Consider the following 20,165-nt stretch of genomic DNA (forward strand, 5'->3'; position numbering starts at 1 on the left):
TGGCGGGCGCCAGATGAAGGACTGTGGGGGTGGACGAGAATCCGCCAAAATGCCGCCAAAATTCAGTGGCATTTCAGTGGCGACACCTCTGGATGACACTGCTTGATGGTGGCAAGCGGCGTCATCCAGAGGTGTTGCTGCCGAAATGCCGCCAAATTTCGGTGGCATTTTGGCGGATGCTCGTCTGCCGGCTAGTACGCGGGTGCACTGAGAGGCCCCAGCGGGCGCCATGGCACGCTCGGGCACCGCGTTGGGGACCCCTGACCTAGAGAGCCTCCTGAAGCATGGCGATCATTTTGATTTAAATGGACATGAACTGTATGAAGAATTGAGTACACTGTCATCAATGGTGCCACATGCAAAATCGATGATGGACATTGTACAGTTTACTCATACCAGCAAACTTGTATATCCTAATGTGTACATTGCCACTCGTATTCTACTGACAATTCCTGTAACAGTAGCATCAGGAGAATGGAGTTTCTCAAAACTAAAGCTCATTAGAAACTATCTCCGCTCTACAAGGAGTCAGGAACACTTGATTGGTCTTGCTATTCTTGGATTCAAACAAGACATCACTTTGTCTTTGTCATACAATGACATTATTACTAATTTTGGAGCCAAACAAGCCAGAAAGATTGCTTTTAATTAAAAACAAATCCTTGTTTCAATACCTCTTCATATAAATTTCCAATAAAATTTTGACAAATTAAAAAAATTATATTATTTGCATCATTCTGTCAAATCAGAATTTTGTCTATAGTGCTACCTCTTTAGTGCTAGTCCATCAGCATTACAGTGTGCTTAATTAAGTTAAATTGGTTTTAATAACATGCACGTGGCAAGTTTTCCAATAGTGTAAGCTGATGTTTGTGTTGCTAAGAGCAAGACAGGCACAGGGGCACCAGCTTAATAATCCCGCCTAGGGCACCATAAATCCTAAGGACGACCCTGCATCCAAACCTTTGATTAAACATACCAAAATGGGGCACAGTTACTAAAAACGGTGTAATAAAGCCACAAACTGCATACATAGAAACATCACAGTGATTGGAAAAAGCTTTAAAATGGTATTGGGGATCATATGAACCCTTGATTCCAGTCACCTAGGTGCATATCACTTGAGCTAAAGGAAAATGGCTGGTACTAGAGAAGGATTACAGTTAAGAGCTCTGTTTTAGTGGACTAGCCACTAGATGAGCAGAGAGCTATATATAGTAGGAGGTCTTTATTTACATACAGACTCTCGGGCTTTAAGGATTTAATGAGTGATGGGTTTGTTTTTTTAGATACATCTTCTGAACAATAAATCCCACCCAGGCTTTAGTTTAGATCATAAAGATCAAATGTTTTAAAGTAGTAATAATTAAATATTGTCCTGGCTTTGGATTTGGATTCTTGGGTGGGTTTATCACTTGCTGTTTTGAAAGTTTAAAAATTATGGGCCAAATTCTCTTCTCTTCTCGTTCTACTCGGGAGACACAAAGGAATCTGGCCATAGTGGAGTAACTGGGAATGCCCCAATGTAATGGGGGCACTCATCACTCCCTGGAAACCCAGCTCAAGGAAATGCAGTCAGAAACAAACTCTGGTTATCTCTCAAGTTCCTTTGAGCAGAGTCACACCTGTCCTTAATCCTCTGATCCCAACCAGGAACTTACTTGCTAAGGTCCTGGAGCTCCTTTTATCTGACCTACTGGGTTCTTATTGGCTTCTTCCATGAGGCTTGTCTAGGCAGGCCTGGAGGACCCACCTTTGCTGCTGCTTCCCTGTCACTTGTCTGCTTTCTAGGGTGGGGTACAGTAGAACCGCTGGGCCTCTGTTAGGTAGCTGCAAAGGCCAGGTATGCCCTGTCACACCCCGCTAAGGAGGATCTCTCAGCAGGAATGAAGCCAGCAGATCTGGCTCCTTTGCTGACTTTCTCCTTATCTCTGTGTAGAGGACAAGGAAAGGCACTTTGTCTGCAGTTCCACTCCACCAATTCTTAACTGGCAGGTGATAACTTACACAGCTGGCATTCGGCAGCTGTACTTCAGAATAGGGGAGCCATAACCAGATCTCAGCAAAGAGTACTCCCGAAATATTTCTTTCTCTCATTCCAAAGTCTCTAGTAAGCTCTGTGTAATTTGTGATAGTAATTACACTACATAGTCTGAGTTGGAGAGGCTTTGAACACCCATAGCTCCTGCTGACAATAATGGAAGTTGTGGACATTCTCTCAGAACCAAGCCCTATATTGTGTTTTTTAGGGGGGCTGGTGGTGGGTTTTTTTCCTGACAACTTGCTTCTGTAAAAGCATTCTCCATTGCTTACACCTTGAGAACCTCTGGCATAATGATGAATACAGAGCCCTTAAGAGATGTAACAAGGTGAACAGCTCTTTAAGGGGAGAAGGGTCCAGCCTCACCTGTAACACACATAGCTTACCTCTCCATATGGAGAAAATGTTGGAAGTCATGTGGCAGGCAAGTCTTATGACTAAATCAGGGTTTCTGGGATGGGGTAAAACAAAACCCCTGGAGAGCCAGCGGGGAGAGAAAGAAAGACTTATGTTGAAAGTCCTGGTAGTTGCTGCTTGATAGAGAGCAGAAAGAGACTCTCCCTAGTTCCCCAGCAGCAAGTTTGGGGGTGCATGTCAGCAGAACGCAGGCATCAGTGAGGATGGATAGAGTGTGGAGAATAAGTCTGCTAGAGAAGAGCTTCAGCAGGGATAGGACTAAGAAAGCTGCACCAACAGTTGAGCCAGCCAGGACGACTGGGTAAGGGTTCTTGTGTTTCCTTGAGAACTTTGTTAATAAACCCAGACCCCAAGAAGGGGTGTTATTTGACACATAAAAGCTTATTTTGACATTACTGGAAAGCCCAAGGGTGGAAACTGAGACAGACCAAGTAGGTATGAACATGTTTTCCTCTCATCTGTTAAGATGCTGTTTTATTATTCTGCAGTCTCCAAAGACTGGGAGGGATTGCAATTGCTTTGGAGTATAGGGTCATAATTCAAAATGATCTGGACAAATTGGAGAAATGTTCTGAGGTAAACCGGATGAAGTTCAATAAAGACAAATACAAAGTGCTCCACCTTAGGAAGGAACAATCAGTTTCACACATACAGAATGGGAAGAGACTGTCTAGGAAGGAGTATGGCAGAAAGAGATCTAGGGGTCATAGTGGACCACAAGCTAAATATGAGTCAACAGTGTGATACTGTTGCCAGAAAAGCAAACGTGAATCTGGGATGCATTTACAGGTGTGTTGTAAACAAGACACGAGAAGTCATTCTTCCGCTCTACTCTGCGCTGGTTAGGCCTCAACTGGAATATTGTGTCCAGTTCTGGGCACCGCATTTTAAGAAAGATGTGGAGAAATTGGAGAGGGTCCAGAGAAGAGCAACAAGAATGATTAAAGGTCTTAAGAACAATGACCTATGAAGGAAGGCTGAAAGAATTGGGTTTATTTAGTTTGGAAAAGAGAAGACTGAGAAGGGACATGATAGCAGTTTTCAGGTATCTAAAAGGGTGTCATCAGGAGGAGGGAGAAAACTTGTTCACCTTAACCTCTAATGATAGAACAAGAAGCAATGGGCTTAAACTGCAGCAAGGGAGATTTAGGCTGGACATTAGGAAAAAGTTCCTAACTGTCAGGGTAGTAAAACACTGGAATAAATTGCCTAGGGAGGTTGTGGAATCTCCACCTCTGGAGATATTTAAGAGTAGGTTAGATAAATGTCTATCAGGGCTGGTCTAGACAGTATTTGGTCCTGCCATGAGGGCAGGAGACTGGACTTGATGACCTCTTGAGGTCCCTTCCAGTCCTAGAGTCTATAAGACAATTGAAATCCTCACTTAGTCCAGAAGAGTATCATAGAATATCAGGGTGGCAAGGACCCTCACGAGGTCATCTAGTCAAAGGGGGACTAATCCCCAGATCCCTAAATGGCCCCCTCAAGGATTGAACTCACAACCCTGGGTTTAGCAGGTCAATGCTTAATCCACTGAGCTTTTCCTCCCCACACCACTTCACTTACCTGACTCCTTTTTACTCTTCCAATTAGCAGTTATCAAGTGTTTGCAACATCATTGTAACACAAAATTTCATTAATCCATAACACCACCACAGCCACCAACTCCATAATCTATCTGCCTTTACCGCTAGTCTTCCCCAAAAATCTATAGTTGTTCCTACCATATCTGGCTGCATGAACGTTCTCTTGGGAAAGTAAAATGCCTCCTTCTTGATCTCCCTACCACCTCTTGTCACCCTGTGTCTGTAAGAAAATAGCAGAAATAGAGGGGGTTTAGAAACAGGTGATGAAAATTAGAAACTGAAGAGAAGAGAAACTGAAAAGACTGGCATTGCTTAGTTTAGAGGGAGATGAATAGACTATATAATAGTTCAGAGAAGGTAAATTAAATGCTTCTGTTATCCTCTCTCATAATTCAAGGACAAGAGGACATTTATTGTAGTTGAAAAGCAGCAAATTTAAAATTGATAATAGGTAATACAATTTTATTTAAAATAGAATTAACCTTTGAAACTCATTTCCACTAGATGTTGTTGAGACAGAGCGTGGTGGGATTCAGAAAAGGAATATCTACAGTTACATTTAAGATTCTAAAAATCAAGGGATATAAACCCTCCTGCATCATGGGATAAGTCAAACTTCGTGTGGTGGGTTTTGGAAAAATTTCCCCAATGAGCAGGTTATGCCATAATTGTCAACTATGGAGTTTTATGCTCCTTCCTCTGAAGCATGTGGTCTGGCCAGTGTTAGAGACTGGATACTGGACTAGATTGACCGGTGTCCTGATCTGGTATAGTAGGTCTTAATTCCTAACTCAGCTCACTCCATTCAGGATGCCTTCTAGCTTTAGCGCCCTGTATTACCATCTTCATTTTACTTTGTAGCATTTTCACTACTGCACTAAAAATTCCATAATTGATAAGAAATCTATTTTTGATCCCAATATTCCCAACAGCTGTTACCACCTGCACAAGTTACACTCATTCTATAAAGTGTTGGTAAGATTAACTTTCTCCAATTACTTTACTGCTCACCCGCTTTTGATCCAGCCCTGTATGTCTTCAGCCTCCTCCATGGCAAGAAACTGCTTTGCTTGGACTGTTCAGTTATCTCTTCCACTTTGCTAAAGATAACTCCTTGTGCTTAATCTCAGTGCAGCATATGACATCTATATCAAGAAATATACTCTTTGACTGGCCTAAACACTAAATAGATATGAGTCCCTCCTCACCAAGTTTGGCTACTATATCTCTGATGACCATTTCTTTGTCTCTAGTTTCAGAGTGGTAGCCATGTTAGTCTGTATCAACAAAAACAATGAGGAGTCCTTGTGGCACCTTAGAGACTAACAGATTTATTTGGGCATAAATAAGCTTTTGTAGGCTAGAACCCACCTCATCAGATGCATGAAGTGAAAAATACAGGAGCAGGTATAAATACATGAAAGGATGGGGGTTGTTTTACCAAGTGTGAGGTCAGTCTTATGAGATAAATCAATTAACAGCAGGATACCAAGGGAGGAAAAATCTGTTTCTTCACTTCACCCTGGATATTGCAGGTTTAAGAATGCTTGATAGAGATTCTGTAGGTGTTTGTCTCTGTTACCTACATGCCTCCAGCTTTCATCCAGACCACATCACATGATCATAGTCTACAGCCAAGCTCTAAGATACAACTGCATTTGCTCCAATCCCTCAGACAGACAAACACCTATAGAATCTCTATCAAGCGTTCTTAATGGCAGAGGGGCATACCCTCCTGGTGAAGTGAAGAAACAGATTGACAGAGCCAGAAGGGTACTACAAGACAGGTCCAACAAAGTAACAGAATGACACTAGCTGTCACCTATAGCCCCCAACTAAAAGCTCTCCAGTGCATCATCAAGGATCTACAACTTATCCTGAAGGACGATCCCTCACTCTCACAGACCTTTGGAGACAGACCAGTCCTCGCCTACAGACAGCCCCAAACCTGAAGCAAATACTCACCAGCAACTACACACTACACAACAAAAACACCAACCCAGGAACCAAACCCTGCTACAAACCCCAGTGCCAACTCTGTCCACCTATCTATTCAAGGGACATAATCATAGGACCTAACCACATCAGCCACACCATCTGCGGCTCATTCACCTGCACATCTACCAATGTGATATATGCCATCATGTGCCAGCGATGCCCCTCTGCCACGTACATTGGCCAAACTGAACAATCTCTATGCAAAAGAATAAATGGACACAAATCTGACATCAGGAATCATAACATTCAAAAACCAGTAGGAGAACACTTCAATCTCTCTGGTCACTCAATAACAAACCTAAAAGTGGCAATTCTTCAACAAAAAAAACTTCCAAAACCAAATTCCCAGCATGAAGTTGCAGAACTGGAATTAATTTGCAAACTCGATACCATCAGATTAGGCCTGAGTAAAGACTGGGAGTGGTTGGGTCACTATACTAATTTCTCCGTACTGTTACTCAGACCTTCTTGTCAACTGTCTGTAATGGGCCACTCTCTTACCACCTCAAAAGTTATTTTTCCTCCCTTGGTCTCCTGCTGTTAATTGATTTACCTAATTAGACTGACCTCACACTTGGTAAAGCAACCCCCATCCTTTCGTATATTTAGACCTGCTCCTGTATTTTTCACTTCATGCATTTGATTAAATGGGTTCTAACCCACGAAAGCTTATGCCCAAATAAATTTGTTAGTCTCTAAGGTGTCACAAGGACTCCTCGTTGTTTTTATCTCTAGTGATGACTGTGCCTTGGGCCATGTCTACACTTACAGTTTTGCAGCGCTGGTAGTTATAGCTGTGTTCGTACAGCTGTGTAGGGCCAGCGCTGCAGTGTGGCCACACTGACAGCTGCCAGCGCTGCAGTGTGGCCACATTTGCAGCACTTTCAGCGCTGTTGGGAGTGGTGCATTGTGGGCAGCTATCCCAGCATTCAAGTGGCTGCAACGTGCTTTTCAAAAGAGGAGGGTGGGGTGAAATGTGACAGGGAACGTGGAAGAGACAGACAGAATGGATTTTTGGAGTTGACACTGTTCTCAGCTCCCTGCCTTGCAAGTTCTAAGGACTGGAAGATACACAGTGCCTACCTTCAATCATTTTAAAAGTTCTAACTCCCTTCCCCCACTCATCTCTCATTCACTAAATGCAAATTATGTACTGCTAAATACCCGTCAGACCAGATAAGCAACTGCTCAACATGGACTTCCCCCTCCCCCTCTGCCGTGTGAGAGTGCTGTTTCTCTCTTCAAGCAAACAGCTGTGAACATTCCAAAGTAATTCCCCTGCCTGCCTCCGCTCGCTCAGCAAACAGGAGCTGTGTTTGTTTTTTAAATAAGCAGTTTGGCTGAACTCCGAGCTCTCCCTTTCTTCCGGTTTGTTGTGGACAGGAAGCTGGGATATCTCCTTATACCCCGGAGGTCAATAAAAGCGCTGGTGGGCGTCCACACTTGCTGACCAGCACTGGATCACCAGCGCTGGAATCCCTACACCCAAGGCTCGACCGGGTGTACAGCCAGTGCTGCAACCAGGGAGGTGCAGCGCTGGCCGTGCTTTGCAAGTGTGGCCACATCCTAAGTTGTAGCGCTGTAACCCCCTCACCAGCGCTGCAACTCTCTAGTGTAGCCATGGCCTCGGATTCTAAACCATTCTGCTCTGGTCTCCCAAAAGCTCTCTGCTTCCTTTGCCTCCTCTTCTTTACGTTAAAAATTTGACAATTTAAGCACAACTACCACTCTTATGCCAGTGACATCTAACTCTGTCTGTCCTTTTAACTCTTTCATTTACCTTTCCCTCAGCTCTCTCCCAGTCTCTCTTAAGCATATAAATCCTTGATGTGATGTTAAATTGAATGTTAGAAAGACAGGTATCCTCCACCTTTGCAAGAGAAGTATCCTCAGCCATGTCTCTAAGACATACATTTCCTTCATCGCCTCTGACCTTCCTGGCATTTCACAGGGCTATAATCTTGGAGTTATCCCTGACTCCAAAATCTCCACTGCAGCTTTCATTACTATTTTTTACTAGTCCACCTCTGCAGTGTAGTCCGCTGCTTCCTCAGCATTCACACAAAGAACTGCTTTTTTGTGAATTAGTTACTTCATGCCTTGATTTTTACAACACATTTCCTGCAAGTCCTCCTACAGATCCTCCTATCCAAACTCCAGTCTGCTGGGTGGGAGTGCTGCCACCTCTCTCATACCTTTCACCTTTGTCCTGAAAGATCTCTACTGACTTCCCAGCCACTTGAAAATTGACTCATACTAAGTATCCTTCATGACTATGCCCTTAACTGCCTCTGGTCTCCCGTCTCTTTACTCTTCTGCTCTGCCAATTGAGGTATCCTCTTAGACTTGCATTCTCCCTCTACTCTGATTCTTTGCTGCATCATGAGCTATCCTGACCATATGCTTGCCTCCCACTCCCTCACTAATTCTTCATCTGCAGTTATTGTTAATAATCCTAAATACTTCTCACTGTCTACTAAGCACACCCTCTGTAATCCCCCCACTTGACTATAACAGTTTTGTTGTAATTTGCTGTGCATATTGAGGATGTGAGATAAATTTATTAAGGGTGTATTAAAACTTATTTTCATGATAAAGCTTTTATGACACAAATGTGGAGGTAGATAATAAGTATTAAATTTTGAGACATTTTAGAGGGTCGTTCACATTTTAGTTTTTTATCACAGATAGTTTTCAAATGTGAAAATCATCTGCCTAATTCTCACTCCCTAAATGGAACTGCTCTTTAAATATTTCTTAAAGATTTGCATTCTTAGAAAAAAATTACATTGCATTCTCAATCTACCCTTTGTATGTTCCCCCATTCCTCCCACTACTTGTCATGCTCTGTCTGGGTTTAACTCCATTTTTAATGAATATCAGGCAGACAGAAAAATGACATGTAAAATCACGATTGTGATTGCACTTTTAGTTAACATCCTTTTATGCTCAAACATCATGAGCCTGCTTTTTCCACTGCTTTGCAGTATATATAAATGCAGTGGTCAAAAGTGATCTGTGTGGGCCCAGATTTAGGCAAGCACTTGTGCTTAAGTCTATCTGTATTTAAGAAAGCACTTAAGCAAATGTTTAAATTGAAGTATGTTCTGAAACTGCATTGACTTCAGTAGAATTTAGGCATGTACTTAATGTTAAGCACATGCTTAAGTGTTTTGCTGAAGGGATGCTTTTCTGAATTAGGCCCTTAAGTCTGTTCAAATCAGAAGGGAACACATGAAAGGCCCAGGTTCAGAAAGCCACGTAAACACAGTCTTAAATCCCACAGAAGTTGATGTGACTTAAGAACGTGTTTTAAAGATAAGCATGTGTTAATGTTCTTTGCTGAATCGGAGTCTAAATGACAATAGATGTTAAAAGTTGTGGGGAATCAGGTACTGTTTTCTCTGTTTAAATACTGAGTGCTAAAATAACACTCTCATTCAGTTTCAGATTTTCAGTAATACTGAGTTCCATCAAGTCCTAATTAACAAATAGACAATAAAAATCTAGTTGTGAATCAACTGATGATTTTATGACAGGAAGCAGGAATCAAGAAATGAAAGAAATACATACATGCATATATATAGAGATATAGATATTTTTGCTGGATTGACTCTGGTGTAAGGTAGCTTTAAATTTTTTTGTTTTTTTTTCTTGTAGTTGGTTACACAACTGATGATTTACGATTTATCTGGCAATCTGGAGATCCTGTTCAGTTAGAAAAAATTGCTTTGCCCCAGTTTGACATTAAAGAAGAGGATATTGAATATGGTAACTGTACCAAATATTATAAAGGCACAGGTACATAATTCTGTTAACTAATTTATTTATTAAAGATTTCAATTTGTATTTAGTTATTGTATATTGTTAATGAATAGTTGCATTGATAGTTTTTGTATTGCGGAAGAGGACATTAGTTTTTAACTAGTCAATAATTTAGATGTGAATAACACAATAACAGCCAAATATAATAACCATAAACTTCTACAGACATTGAGATGTTGGCGGTCAGGATAGATGACATCCTTATTTTTGTTTAGATGTCTCTAATCCTCCCATAGCAATTTCATTTCCATTATCCTGATAAGTTTTTATGTTTTGAAAGTACCTGGGCTTTCCTGGCTGGTCATTCATCTAGAACTACTCTTTCAAATTGTATTATGGTTGCGTCATGTTAGTTTTCTTCTTTGAGCTTGTCAAATTTTGTTTTAGAATACCTGAGTATTACTTCAAACTCTTCTTACTGCAGCTTCTAGCTTTTTTGATAGGGTGCTCTTGAAAGCATGTTTACTGTAAAAAAAAAAAAAAAAAAAAAAAAAAAAAAAAAAAAAAAAAAAAAGTGTTTACAGGTCCTATGTTTGTTCTTTTACAATTTCATGATATTCTGAAATCCAGGCTCTGCTATGTACAATGATTTGTGTAACATGGCTTCTAGTGATTTATTGTCTGTTTCTACTGCCACTGATTTCTGCCAACAATCATAGCTATAAAATTGCTCACATCCAGAAGCAATGACCAGCATTTCTTTTTCAACTGAGCATGTATTTTGTTGTATTTTGGTCAGTGCTTTTTGAGACATATATTGCTGGCTTTCAGAAAGCCTCCAGCAAAACACAGAAAGGAGAGCTAAGAGGAAGGGAATCTCTGAGGCTCCGCTTGCAATCATCAAGAAACTCTGCTCCGTCAAAGGATAGTGTTTGTTATCCTGCAGGTACTATGGAGTCATACCCTATATCTGGAGAGTTTCCAGGTAATCGTAATAATCCTCAGAGCTAATTTGATCTGAGTCTGAAGTATGTATTGGAACTTGAAATCAGTTGAGCTTTGCATTATTTCAGGTTTCAATGTAAATTTTCCTTGGAACTATTGTCTTAACTACAATAGGAATGAATTCTCAATCCAAGTCTTTGCTAGGTAATCCATTGTCTCTGGGTGACTTACCATGTTAAAATATTATAGAATTACTCTACATCCAGCAAAATTATACAGCTGTAAAAAGTACAGTCCAGAGGTGCTAATCAACAATTCTGTTCACCCCTAGTTTCGGATAAGATACCAGTTTATGTAGCAGCTACAGGTGTATTGAATTCTTAAACAATTAAACAACACATTACTCACAAAAGTTCTAATAATTAGACTAAAAAAATTGAATTTCAGCTTCAAATGGCCAGATGGTATTGAAATAAAATAGGGAAGCACCAGATCACAAAAAAGAGGCTGCTGCATCTTATTTGGATGGTGAAAAATGGAATACTTAGGACCAATTGCTGTGCTGTGCTTGGATGCTGAAAAAATATTTGACAGTTGAGTGGGATTAATTGGGATTTTGTTTGTATTTTGGAGGAGGGAGTAGTGGGGCTCCCTTATGATAGAAAAAGAAGATATTTAATGGTAGACTGTGAATATCTTCGATGTTCTCTTTTTCTTTCTCATAGGAAAGAAAGAGTTAACATTTAGAACTGGTAAGATTTTCATGAAAGTTTTTGTCAAATTTTGACTCATTTTTGTCAAATCAATTTTTTACCAACTCTCTTAATGTTCACCTTTGTAATAATTAGGCTTTGGACTTCACACTCCCTTGAGATGACTCTCAGAGGTATTGTTTTAGGTTCTTTGCAGGTACAGGCAGGAATTGCTAAGTTTGCATATTGATTTACTAAAGGTTCATATTTTGAAGGCATATGGTGGGAGATCATCTCTTTGCAATACCAAATTAAAGCCAATCTCATGTACTGTACAAGAGCACCTCATTAATGTACAAACCGGATTTCAAAGCTATGGTTTATGCTGGAAATGCATAACAACTGCAAACATAGTCCCCGACCTTGTTCACTCATTTATGTCAATGGGTGTTTTTAACATTTGTTTCAGTAGAAGTAGGATTGGATCCGTATGTTCTGTACATGTCCAAGCAAAAGCAAATCTGGGGATTACATTTTGATGATAATCATTGCCTGCACTAAAATAGAAGTCCCTACATTTCTTTTTCTTTCTGTGCCAGACAGAAATTTCTCATGAAAATGCTAAATGGATACCATTATGACAAACGGTGATGGCAAAGAATATTATACTCTGCTTATTGAAAGATGATACAAGGCCATTAGCCAAAGCCAGAATGAATTTGACCTAACGCAAACAGCCGAACACATAAAAGTCATAAATAGTGTGGAAAATAAATAAGAATTTGAAAATATCTGGAAACGATTCACAAACTGCATAGGAAGAATTCCTCAGACTAAAGATCATAAAAGGGGAAAAGAAGAATTAAGAGCATATGGATGTCTTCTACCTACAAAATAATAAGGAAAACTCTTTCCCTTCTGTTTTTGTTTGTACTTGGCTTTGTGATTATTATATATTCAAACAGCTTCTAACTATAAACTCTGTTTTTGTGTGTGTGTGGTGAACTATTTATTAACGTAACAACATAAAAAAGAACATATTTCCCTTTTTGCTATTTAAGCTCTATATTTAAGATATACTTGCTTTTCACTAACTTTAGCTACTAACTAGATAGACTAATTTGTATTGCATAATACACCTGGGAAAAGTCTTGCTCTGAGATGGTGAGAGTGAAGTTTATGGAGTTATTTTTATACTATCAAATCAGGTGAACATAAGACAATGTCAGTGGGGTTACACGAATTTAAATATGAGCAGAATTTGGCTACTGTTTTTACCATCATATTCCTTGATCCCTTTGTTCTCTACCAGCAAATATAGGGGGCTGTGGAGTTCATTTTTACTCTTTGCTCCAGTCACCTTTCCAGGTAGTCCAGCAGTATGTTTGTGTGATGAAGTTCCATATTTAAATAAACCTGAGTCTCTTTGCCTAGTTTTTCCGAATTTTAAATGTAGAGATCTCTTTTTTAAAATTTTGTCCCAACACGAAATATTATCTATATTAACTTTCATTATCATGGCAATTTTCATTAAGCCCTGCTTTAGGTCTCTACTTTTCCAATTTTTTTCTAATCTGAACAAGACTTCATAGCTGTACACCTTATTTTAATAAGCATTTCCTTCTTTTTCACAAAATTGATACCAGCTGGGATTTTCACACGAGCCTAAGGGAGATAAGTGCTTTGCTCCCATTTGGCAAAATTCTGCTTTTGGAAACCATGCATCTTCGAGAACAGAATTTTGCCAGTGTGAGTTGGGAAGCCTAACTCTTTTTGGATGCTTGAAAACCCTAGTCTCTGTTCATGCATTACACTTCCTTGGAATACAGAAGAATCCCCTCAGGCCCCCTTTTCTCTCTTTGATTTTGCTTGTCCCTATTTGGATTCCTGAATATGACCTTTCATATGCCTGCAGGAACACCCACTAGCAATGACAAGATATTACTTTACTTTTCTGTGTAGAAAGATCTGTAAATCTAGAGATTGATTTAGCAGCAGGCACTGTGATTTTCTCTGTGTTCTGAAAGGTCAAGTGCAACAGGCCAGTCATGAGCTACGGCTCTCTTTTCATTCAGGTTTTGTAAGCTCGCATGTGTGCTTCAAACGTGTTTTCAGATGAACTATTTGGTTTTGGGGAAAACAATTTATTTTAAGCCTAATTCATTGAGAACCTTATTGAAATCATGGGCAGAATTTCGACTGATTTCAACAGGGCAGGATTCTGAGTAATGCTAAAACATTCAAATCTGAAAAGGTTGGCCTGTAAAACATTTAGAACATTAATGTGTTTATTTCTTTAAAGGTTATTACACTTGTGTAGAAGTAATCTTCACTTTAAGAAGACAAGTTGGATTTTACATGATGGGTGTTTATGCTCCTACACTGCTTATTGTAGTTCTGTCGTGGCTGTCATTTTGGATCAATCCTGATGCAAGTGCTGCAAGAGTGCCACTGGGTAACCGACGTTTAAACTTACTGTCAGAACGCACTTAGCACCACTTTACCCTTTTCAGTTGCTTTGATAGCAAAAGATGGGGTATTGAAAGTAACTGCATCCCATTGCATGATCTTCATTTTCATTGAAACCTTCCCATTTCTAGCCTCTATAAAACACATCTCTTCATCCAGGATTTTGCTTAATGCCATATCTAGTGTTTAGGCATGGCTTTCCTAGCTTTGCCTTCTAATGTGGTTTTGAGGAAAGGAAGTTGTGATGTATCTACTTTCCATACCTGGAAAAGTTTGTGCTTTTATCTTATACATGTATAGTGCGCACCACAGATACAGTGGTGATAGGCACCTTATAGAGACTTGAATACATATATAATGGCTAATCAAGATGATTATTAAGGTGTAGAATACCTACCTCTTGCAGCAGTTGTTTGAGGATTAAATAGCAGTAATGCTCTGAAGAGGATTAATGGCCAACGTTATCTGACTGGCTTCTGTCTCATCAGGGCCTTGATTTATCCAAGTACTTTAACCATGTGCTCCATCCTGTTCAGCAAAACACGATTAAGGTTTCCTGTGGACTGAATTCATGCTTAGAAGAGGTAATTCTAGTCTTCAGGAGTGCTGCTGCTTCTGACAAAAGTCCCATTGATTTGAATGAGCGCAAGATCAGATCCTTCATTTGCTACCAAGCAGTAGGGGCATAGAATTAATTAAGAAAAAAAAACTTGACTAATTGGATTGTACATGATATTCTAATAGATGTTAAATGAAAATAAAATCTATTTAATATTTGTCTTTTTCAAAGGAGTATTTTAGCATATCCATCACATGCATATACTTTCTCCTTTCTTTTTTACTTGCTCCTTTAAAAATATAAGTTTGTCTATGAAACATAGTTTACTTTAGTTTGATAGCACATGGAGTATATCATGTTCTAACTTTACAGTGTTTACAGCTTTACAAGGATCATGAATATAAAATGTAACAGAGAGAAATAATGTTTAGATGGAGGAATTTTTATATAGTATTATAGGGAAAATACATATTTTTGTGAAATAAAAAAATCTGTTGCAAACAAGTCTTTTTCATATAGTCATTTCCAATATGATTAAAACTTGAAATTTTATATTTCATAAGCATAAATATTACAACTTTTAAAAGTAATTTAGTAGAAAGGTTGAATTAATTAAACATTAAATTTATAAGAAGCATGTTGCAGGTTGTACAGTATTTGAGGATTATATATATACAAACTTCAGAGTATTTCCTGGTCTCCATAAATGAATATATGTGTCTGTTTTTTGGGGTTTTTTTAAATGAAATACAGCAGCATAATTATGTGGTATTTGGTGTGACCCCAAATGGAAGCAATGGATTGTACATAATTTGCCTAATCCTTGCTGAGGAGGTTGGAGTGAGTGTTACTGAGGGAAGATTGGGACTGAAATCCCCACAAATTACAGGCATTCTGTTTTGCAGTATGGCATCAGGACAAACCTAACTTTACAGCAGCATCCTGAAGTTTTGACTTCTTATAGTCTAATGAGATAAAAATTTGGTGTGAAGTGGACTTTACATTATAATCCATATTGAAACAAATCCCAAGTCAAAATGCAAATATAATATTCTTGTAAAATTATACTAATGTTTTTCTTTTGTACGAGGAAAATTGTATTGCACATGCAGTATTGAGAGAGATCAGAGACACTAAATCCAACAAAGCAACAGTAATGGGTTTTGTTGACTCCCTGTGTTTCGACTGACCATGTCACATTTGTACAACCTTTGGAGAAGCAATTGCTCCACACCTTAAAAGTTTGCTTCTGGAATAGCTAGCTATAGAGAGCCATAAAAGGAGAGGGTGGCTACTGTCAATACAAGCTATAGAGAGCCATAAGAGGAGAGAGTGGTTACTGTCAATTCAGTCCTAAGGAATTGGTTCAAGAAATAAACATAATTGTGCCTAAATTCCATGGGTGGAATTTTCAATAGTGTTCGAGTGACTTAGGAACACAAGACACATTGAAAGTCAGTGGGCAGAAGCTATTTATTATGTTCACTAATTAATCAGAAGAATTGACATGTTAGTGTAGGGAATATGTCTGTGTACAATTACGAATTCCAGTTGGTTTTATGAACTCTATTTGTACTTGTAGCGGTCATTATGAATTAGATCAGGAGTTCTCAGCCTTTTTCTTTCTGAGCCCTCTCCCTCACTCATAGACTCATAGGTCAGAAGGGACCAATATGATCATCTAGTCTGACCTCCTGCACAAGGCAGGCCACAGAACCCTACCCATCCACTTTTATAACAACCTCTAACCCAGGACTGAGTTATTGAAATCCTCAAAATTGGTTTGAAGACCTCAACATGCTATAAAACAACTCCACAGCCCACCTGTGCCACTACACCTAGTTTTCTGCATATAAAAGCTGGGGTGGCGGGTAGCAAGCAGTGTAATTGCCTGGGGCTGCCAGGAAGATAAGTTGCTCAGGCTTCAACTTCAGTCCCAGGTGGAAGGGCTCAGGGCCCAGAGATTCAGCCCCATGCAGTGGGACTTCAGCTTTCTGCCCTGGGCCCCAGTGAGTCTAACACTGGCCCTGCTTGACAGACCCCCTGAAACCTGCTCGTGGCACCCCAGGGGGCATCGGACCCCTAGTTGAGAACCACTGAATTAGATCATCCATTTGGTAGCAGGAACCTGGCAAGCAGTGCGGTGCTATGTCTGGAAAGGTGTGCCACAGAAGTCAAGTTGCCATCAATATTGAATGACTCTCACCTGCTTTAACATTGAGGTTTCTGCCTAGAGGTCCTCTGCCTTTGACTGGACTGTGTCTTCACAAAAACCTGTTTGGAGAGGAGGGGGCTGGAATCCCCACCAGCCTGATCACGTGACCAGACTAGAAGAGCTGTGTTTTTTCTTTAGCTGACCAAAGGGGGACAGACTATTAATAAAAGAGGGCTTCTGCAAGCCCAGGGGAGACTTTTCATCACCAAGAGCACATGACTTAGCAGGAGAGTGTTGAAAAAAATGGTTGTCTTTGCCTCCTCTAAAGATTTGGATCAAATCCATTGAGTCCCAAAAGAGGGTCAGATTAGATTAAATTGGATTGCATTCGAGAGTTTGTTTTCAATAGATCTCTAATTCTCTTATGCTTTCTAAGAGTAAAGTCTGTTTAAGAAATTCCTTTGCTAAACTGTGTGCCTTACTTTACTAGTATGTGGTGCCCATTGGGTGTAACTAGGGAAATCAGAGCTCCACCAGCCAGATTATTCTTGGGGGAGAATGGGTCTAAACAACTGGGGGCTCAGGAGGGCTATGGCACTGGTTCCTGGGCCTAAGCATCCAGGGTTCAGGGTCCTACTGCCCAAAAAAGGTGTCACATATGGGGTCTGCAGCTGGGGAGAGCACTTGAGAGCCAGAACTTGGAACAGTGACTAATCACTACTCAGACACAGGAGGCTTAGCAGCACAAGAGATTCAGTAGGTTGATCTCAGCACAACCTGCTGGTATCTATCAAACAAGCGGGACCGGACAAAATTTGCAGAAGACATATGGTTATTTATGTTAGTTAAAACTAAAGAAGACTGAAGAATTGCAGAGAAATCTAATAAAGCTACATAAATTGGCAGTACAGTGGCAGATGAAATTTTATTGACAAATGCCAGGTAATACACATTGAAAGGAAGAATTTGAACTTCTCATATGCCTGGATTCTAAATTAACTACTCAGGAGAGAGACCTGGGGGTTGCTGTGTATGACATTTCCTCTGCAGCAGTTGTCAAAAAAAAAGAAAAGAAAAAAGTTAGGATGTATAGAGAATAAGAGAGAAAATAGTGATGAAACTATTTTAATGTCATTACATAAATCAGTGATATACCTCACCATGAATTCTGCTAGTTCTGGTCACCTTATCTCATATAAAATTTAACAGAAATACAAAGAAAGGCCACAAAATAATTAGAGACATGTAAAGACTTCCATTTGAAGAGAGACTGTGACAAGATTAGATCTGTTAATTTAGAGAGATTAATAAGAGGGGACATGATAGAAGTCTACAAAATAAACAGTGTCACAAGGAAGGCAAATCAGGTGTGTCTGTGTACCTTTTCTCAGATAAGAATAAAGAGGAGACCAACGGTTTTTAAAGGTAGTATGTTTAAAACAGATGACAGGAAATACTGTTTTATATAACATATAATTAACCTGTGGAACTCATTGCCAGAAAAATAACATTGAGGCTGAGAAGCTAGAAGGTTTAAAAAAGGAATTATTGACTACTTCCCAGTCCAGTAAAATACATGCTTAAGTGCTCTGCTGGATTAGCACCCTAATGAAAACGCCCACCATTGCCTCAGATAGAAATTTAAAAAATAAGAGCTATAAATCATCATTCTTAGGGCCATAAGCCAACCGCTAGCTGACAGGGGTTAAGAAGAAATTTCTATGAACTGCTTATTCCATTACTGTCCACCAAGGGCTGTTTAAACTCTAAAACGGAAGTGGGATATGTGGAAAACAGGTCTGATCCAGTATGGCAATTCTTATGTACCTGTGTTTCCTCAAACCCAGCTTCTTGGTTGCTGCCTACATTTGTTGTACCGTGCAGAGACCCCAGAAACTGTGTACTGAGCAAAGGAACTATCTATCAGTTGCTATATGAGCATGTAGCAGGGCAAGCACCCTGCTCCAAAGAGAAAGGGGTTAAAACCAGCTCCGAGAAAGAGCTCACTGAGGAGCCAATCAGGGGAAGACAGGTAGCAGCCAATCCAGGCCCAGTAGCGCTGGTATAAAGAGGGCTGTGAGCTAGAAGGCAGGCAGTCTCACTCTAGCCTTGGAGTGGGAAGGATTAGGCTGCCTAGGAGCACAGGGTACTTTCAACAGAGTAGTGCTGGGGAATGGGCAGGCTGAGCTGGGGAGCTCAGGCCTGATGACCTCCCAGCATGAGGCCTGACAGGAAGGCCTAAGGAGGTACTGGGGCTGTAGGGAATGGCAGCAAGTCCAACCCCCTAGCCAATGATGAGTATCCATTGTAGACTGCAGTTTTCCCCTGAGTGAAGGGGCTAGATGAGGACTGGCAGTGGGTCAGTGAAGTGGGCTCAGGGGAGTGGGGTTCCCTGGGTGAGGGGCAGCACCCCAAGGTAAGGGGCACTGTAGTTTGAGAGGGATGTGGGGCCTATATGTGGTGGAGATAAAGGGACTGCAGGTGGTAGGTAACAGAGGGTGAGACACTGGCCCATAGAGGGCACTCTGGGGCTTAGAGAGCTAATTCATGGATGACCAGCAAGAGGTGCCGTGCTGGTAAGTCAATGCTCTGCTACAGTGCAAGACACAGAAATCAGGGAAGGAAGGGGAAATGTTATTACTTGTCCTACTGGGCACCTCTTCCATGAAATTAAGAGGAGCCAGGCTTAGACTAGCTGCAAGGGCTGTTTCAAAAAGAAAAAGATCTTTCTCACCAGTCAGGCACTAAAGATGCAATAGAAATTAGCTAAGATAGAAGGAAGTTTAAGAGGGAATCCAAGTAGCAGGTTACATATGGAAGGGGATTTCAAGAAGATCCAGGTAGAAAAGAATCCCTCATTGCTAGAAGGAGCCATGAGAGAAGTCAGGTTAGGAGTTCCATGTGACTGGGAAAAGAACATTATGGTAGGAGGAGTGTGTGCGGGTGTGCACAGAGTAGGGGAGTCCCCATAAAGGGAAATCAGGACATGAGGCTTAGGAATTGAAATGTAACCTTAAACCTGTGAAATGCAAAGGTTGGTACTGTTCTTGGCACTGAGCAGCCCTGCTCTGTATTCCTGGCTAAGGGTATGGCTACACTTACAGTTGTACAGTGCTGGGAGTTACAGCTGTCTTCGTACAGCTGTGTAGGGAAAGCGCTGCAGTGTGGCCACACTGGCAGCTACCAGCGCTGCAGTGTGGCCACATTTGCAGTGCTGTTGGGAGTGGTGCATTGTGGGCAGCTATCCCACAGAGCACCTCGTCCCATTTTGGCTCTGTGGGTTGTGGGAAGGGGACGGAAGGGTGCGGGTCATTCCGCTTCCTGTTCCAACGCCCCGTGGTGCATCACTACACATCCCAGCAGTTTGGCGCCATTGTGAGTCTGCAGTGCGATTTCTGTTAGAAATGGAGCCCGAGCTGCTGAGGACTTTGCTGATGAATGTCACCAGCACATCACGTTTGGCAGTTGAGCTGTTCCTTCAGCTCCAAAGTGACAGTGAGGAGTCCGACGATGATATCGATTTGCCTGACACGCGTGA

At 40.7% G+C, this 20,165-nt stretch overlaps 1 protein-coding gene across 3 annotated transcripts in view; it reads left to right on the forward strand.

Annotated features, from left to right (window-relative positions):
* Positions 1-20,165, forward strand: part of GLRB (glycine receptor beta) — a 75,179-nt gene that overhangs the window by 35,163 nt on the left and 19,851 nt on the right. For 2 of the 3 annotated variants that reach the window (XM_050946506.1, XM_050946507.1), the window contains exons 7-8: positions 9,703-9,843; positions 13,747-13,899. In XM_050946506.1, the coding sequence (XP_050802463.1) occupies positions 9,703-9,843; positions 13,747-13,899 (294 nt within the window). The remainder of the gene's footprint in view (positions 1-9,702; positions 9,844-13,746; positions 13,900-20,165) is intronic. The other variant, XM_050946508.1, reaches the window with a different exon arrangement.

Source organism: Gopherus flavomarginatus, chromosome 3 (assembly GCF_025201925.1).
Source record: "Gopherus flavomarginatus isolate rGopFla2 chromosome 3, rGopFla2.mat.asm, whole genome shotgun sequence".
Classification (NCBI taxonomy): domain Eukaryota; kingdom Metazoa; phylum Chordata; order Testudines; family Testudinidae; genus Gopherus; species Gopherus flavomarginatus.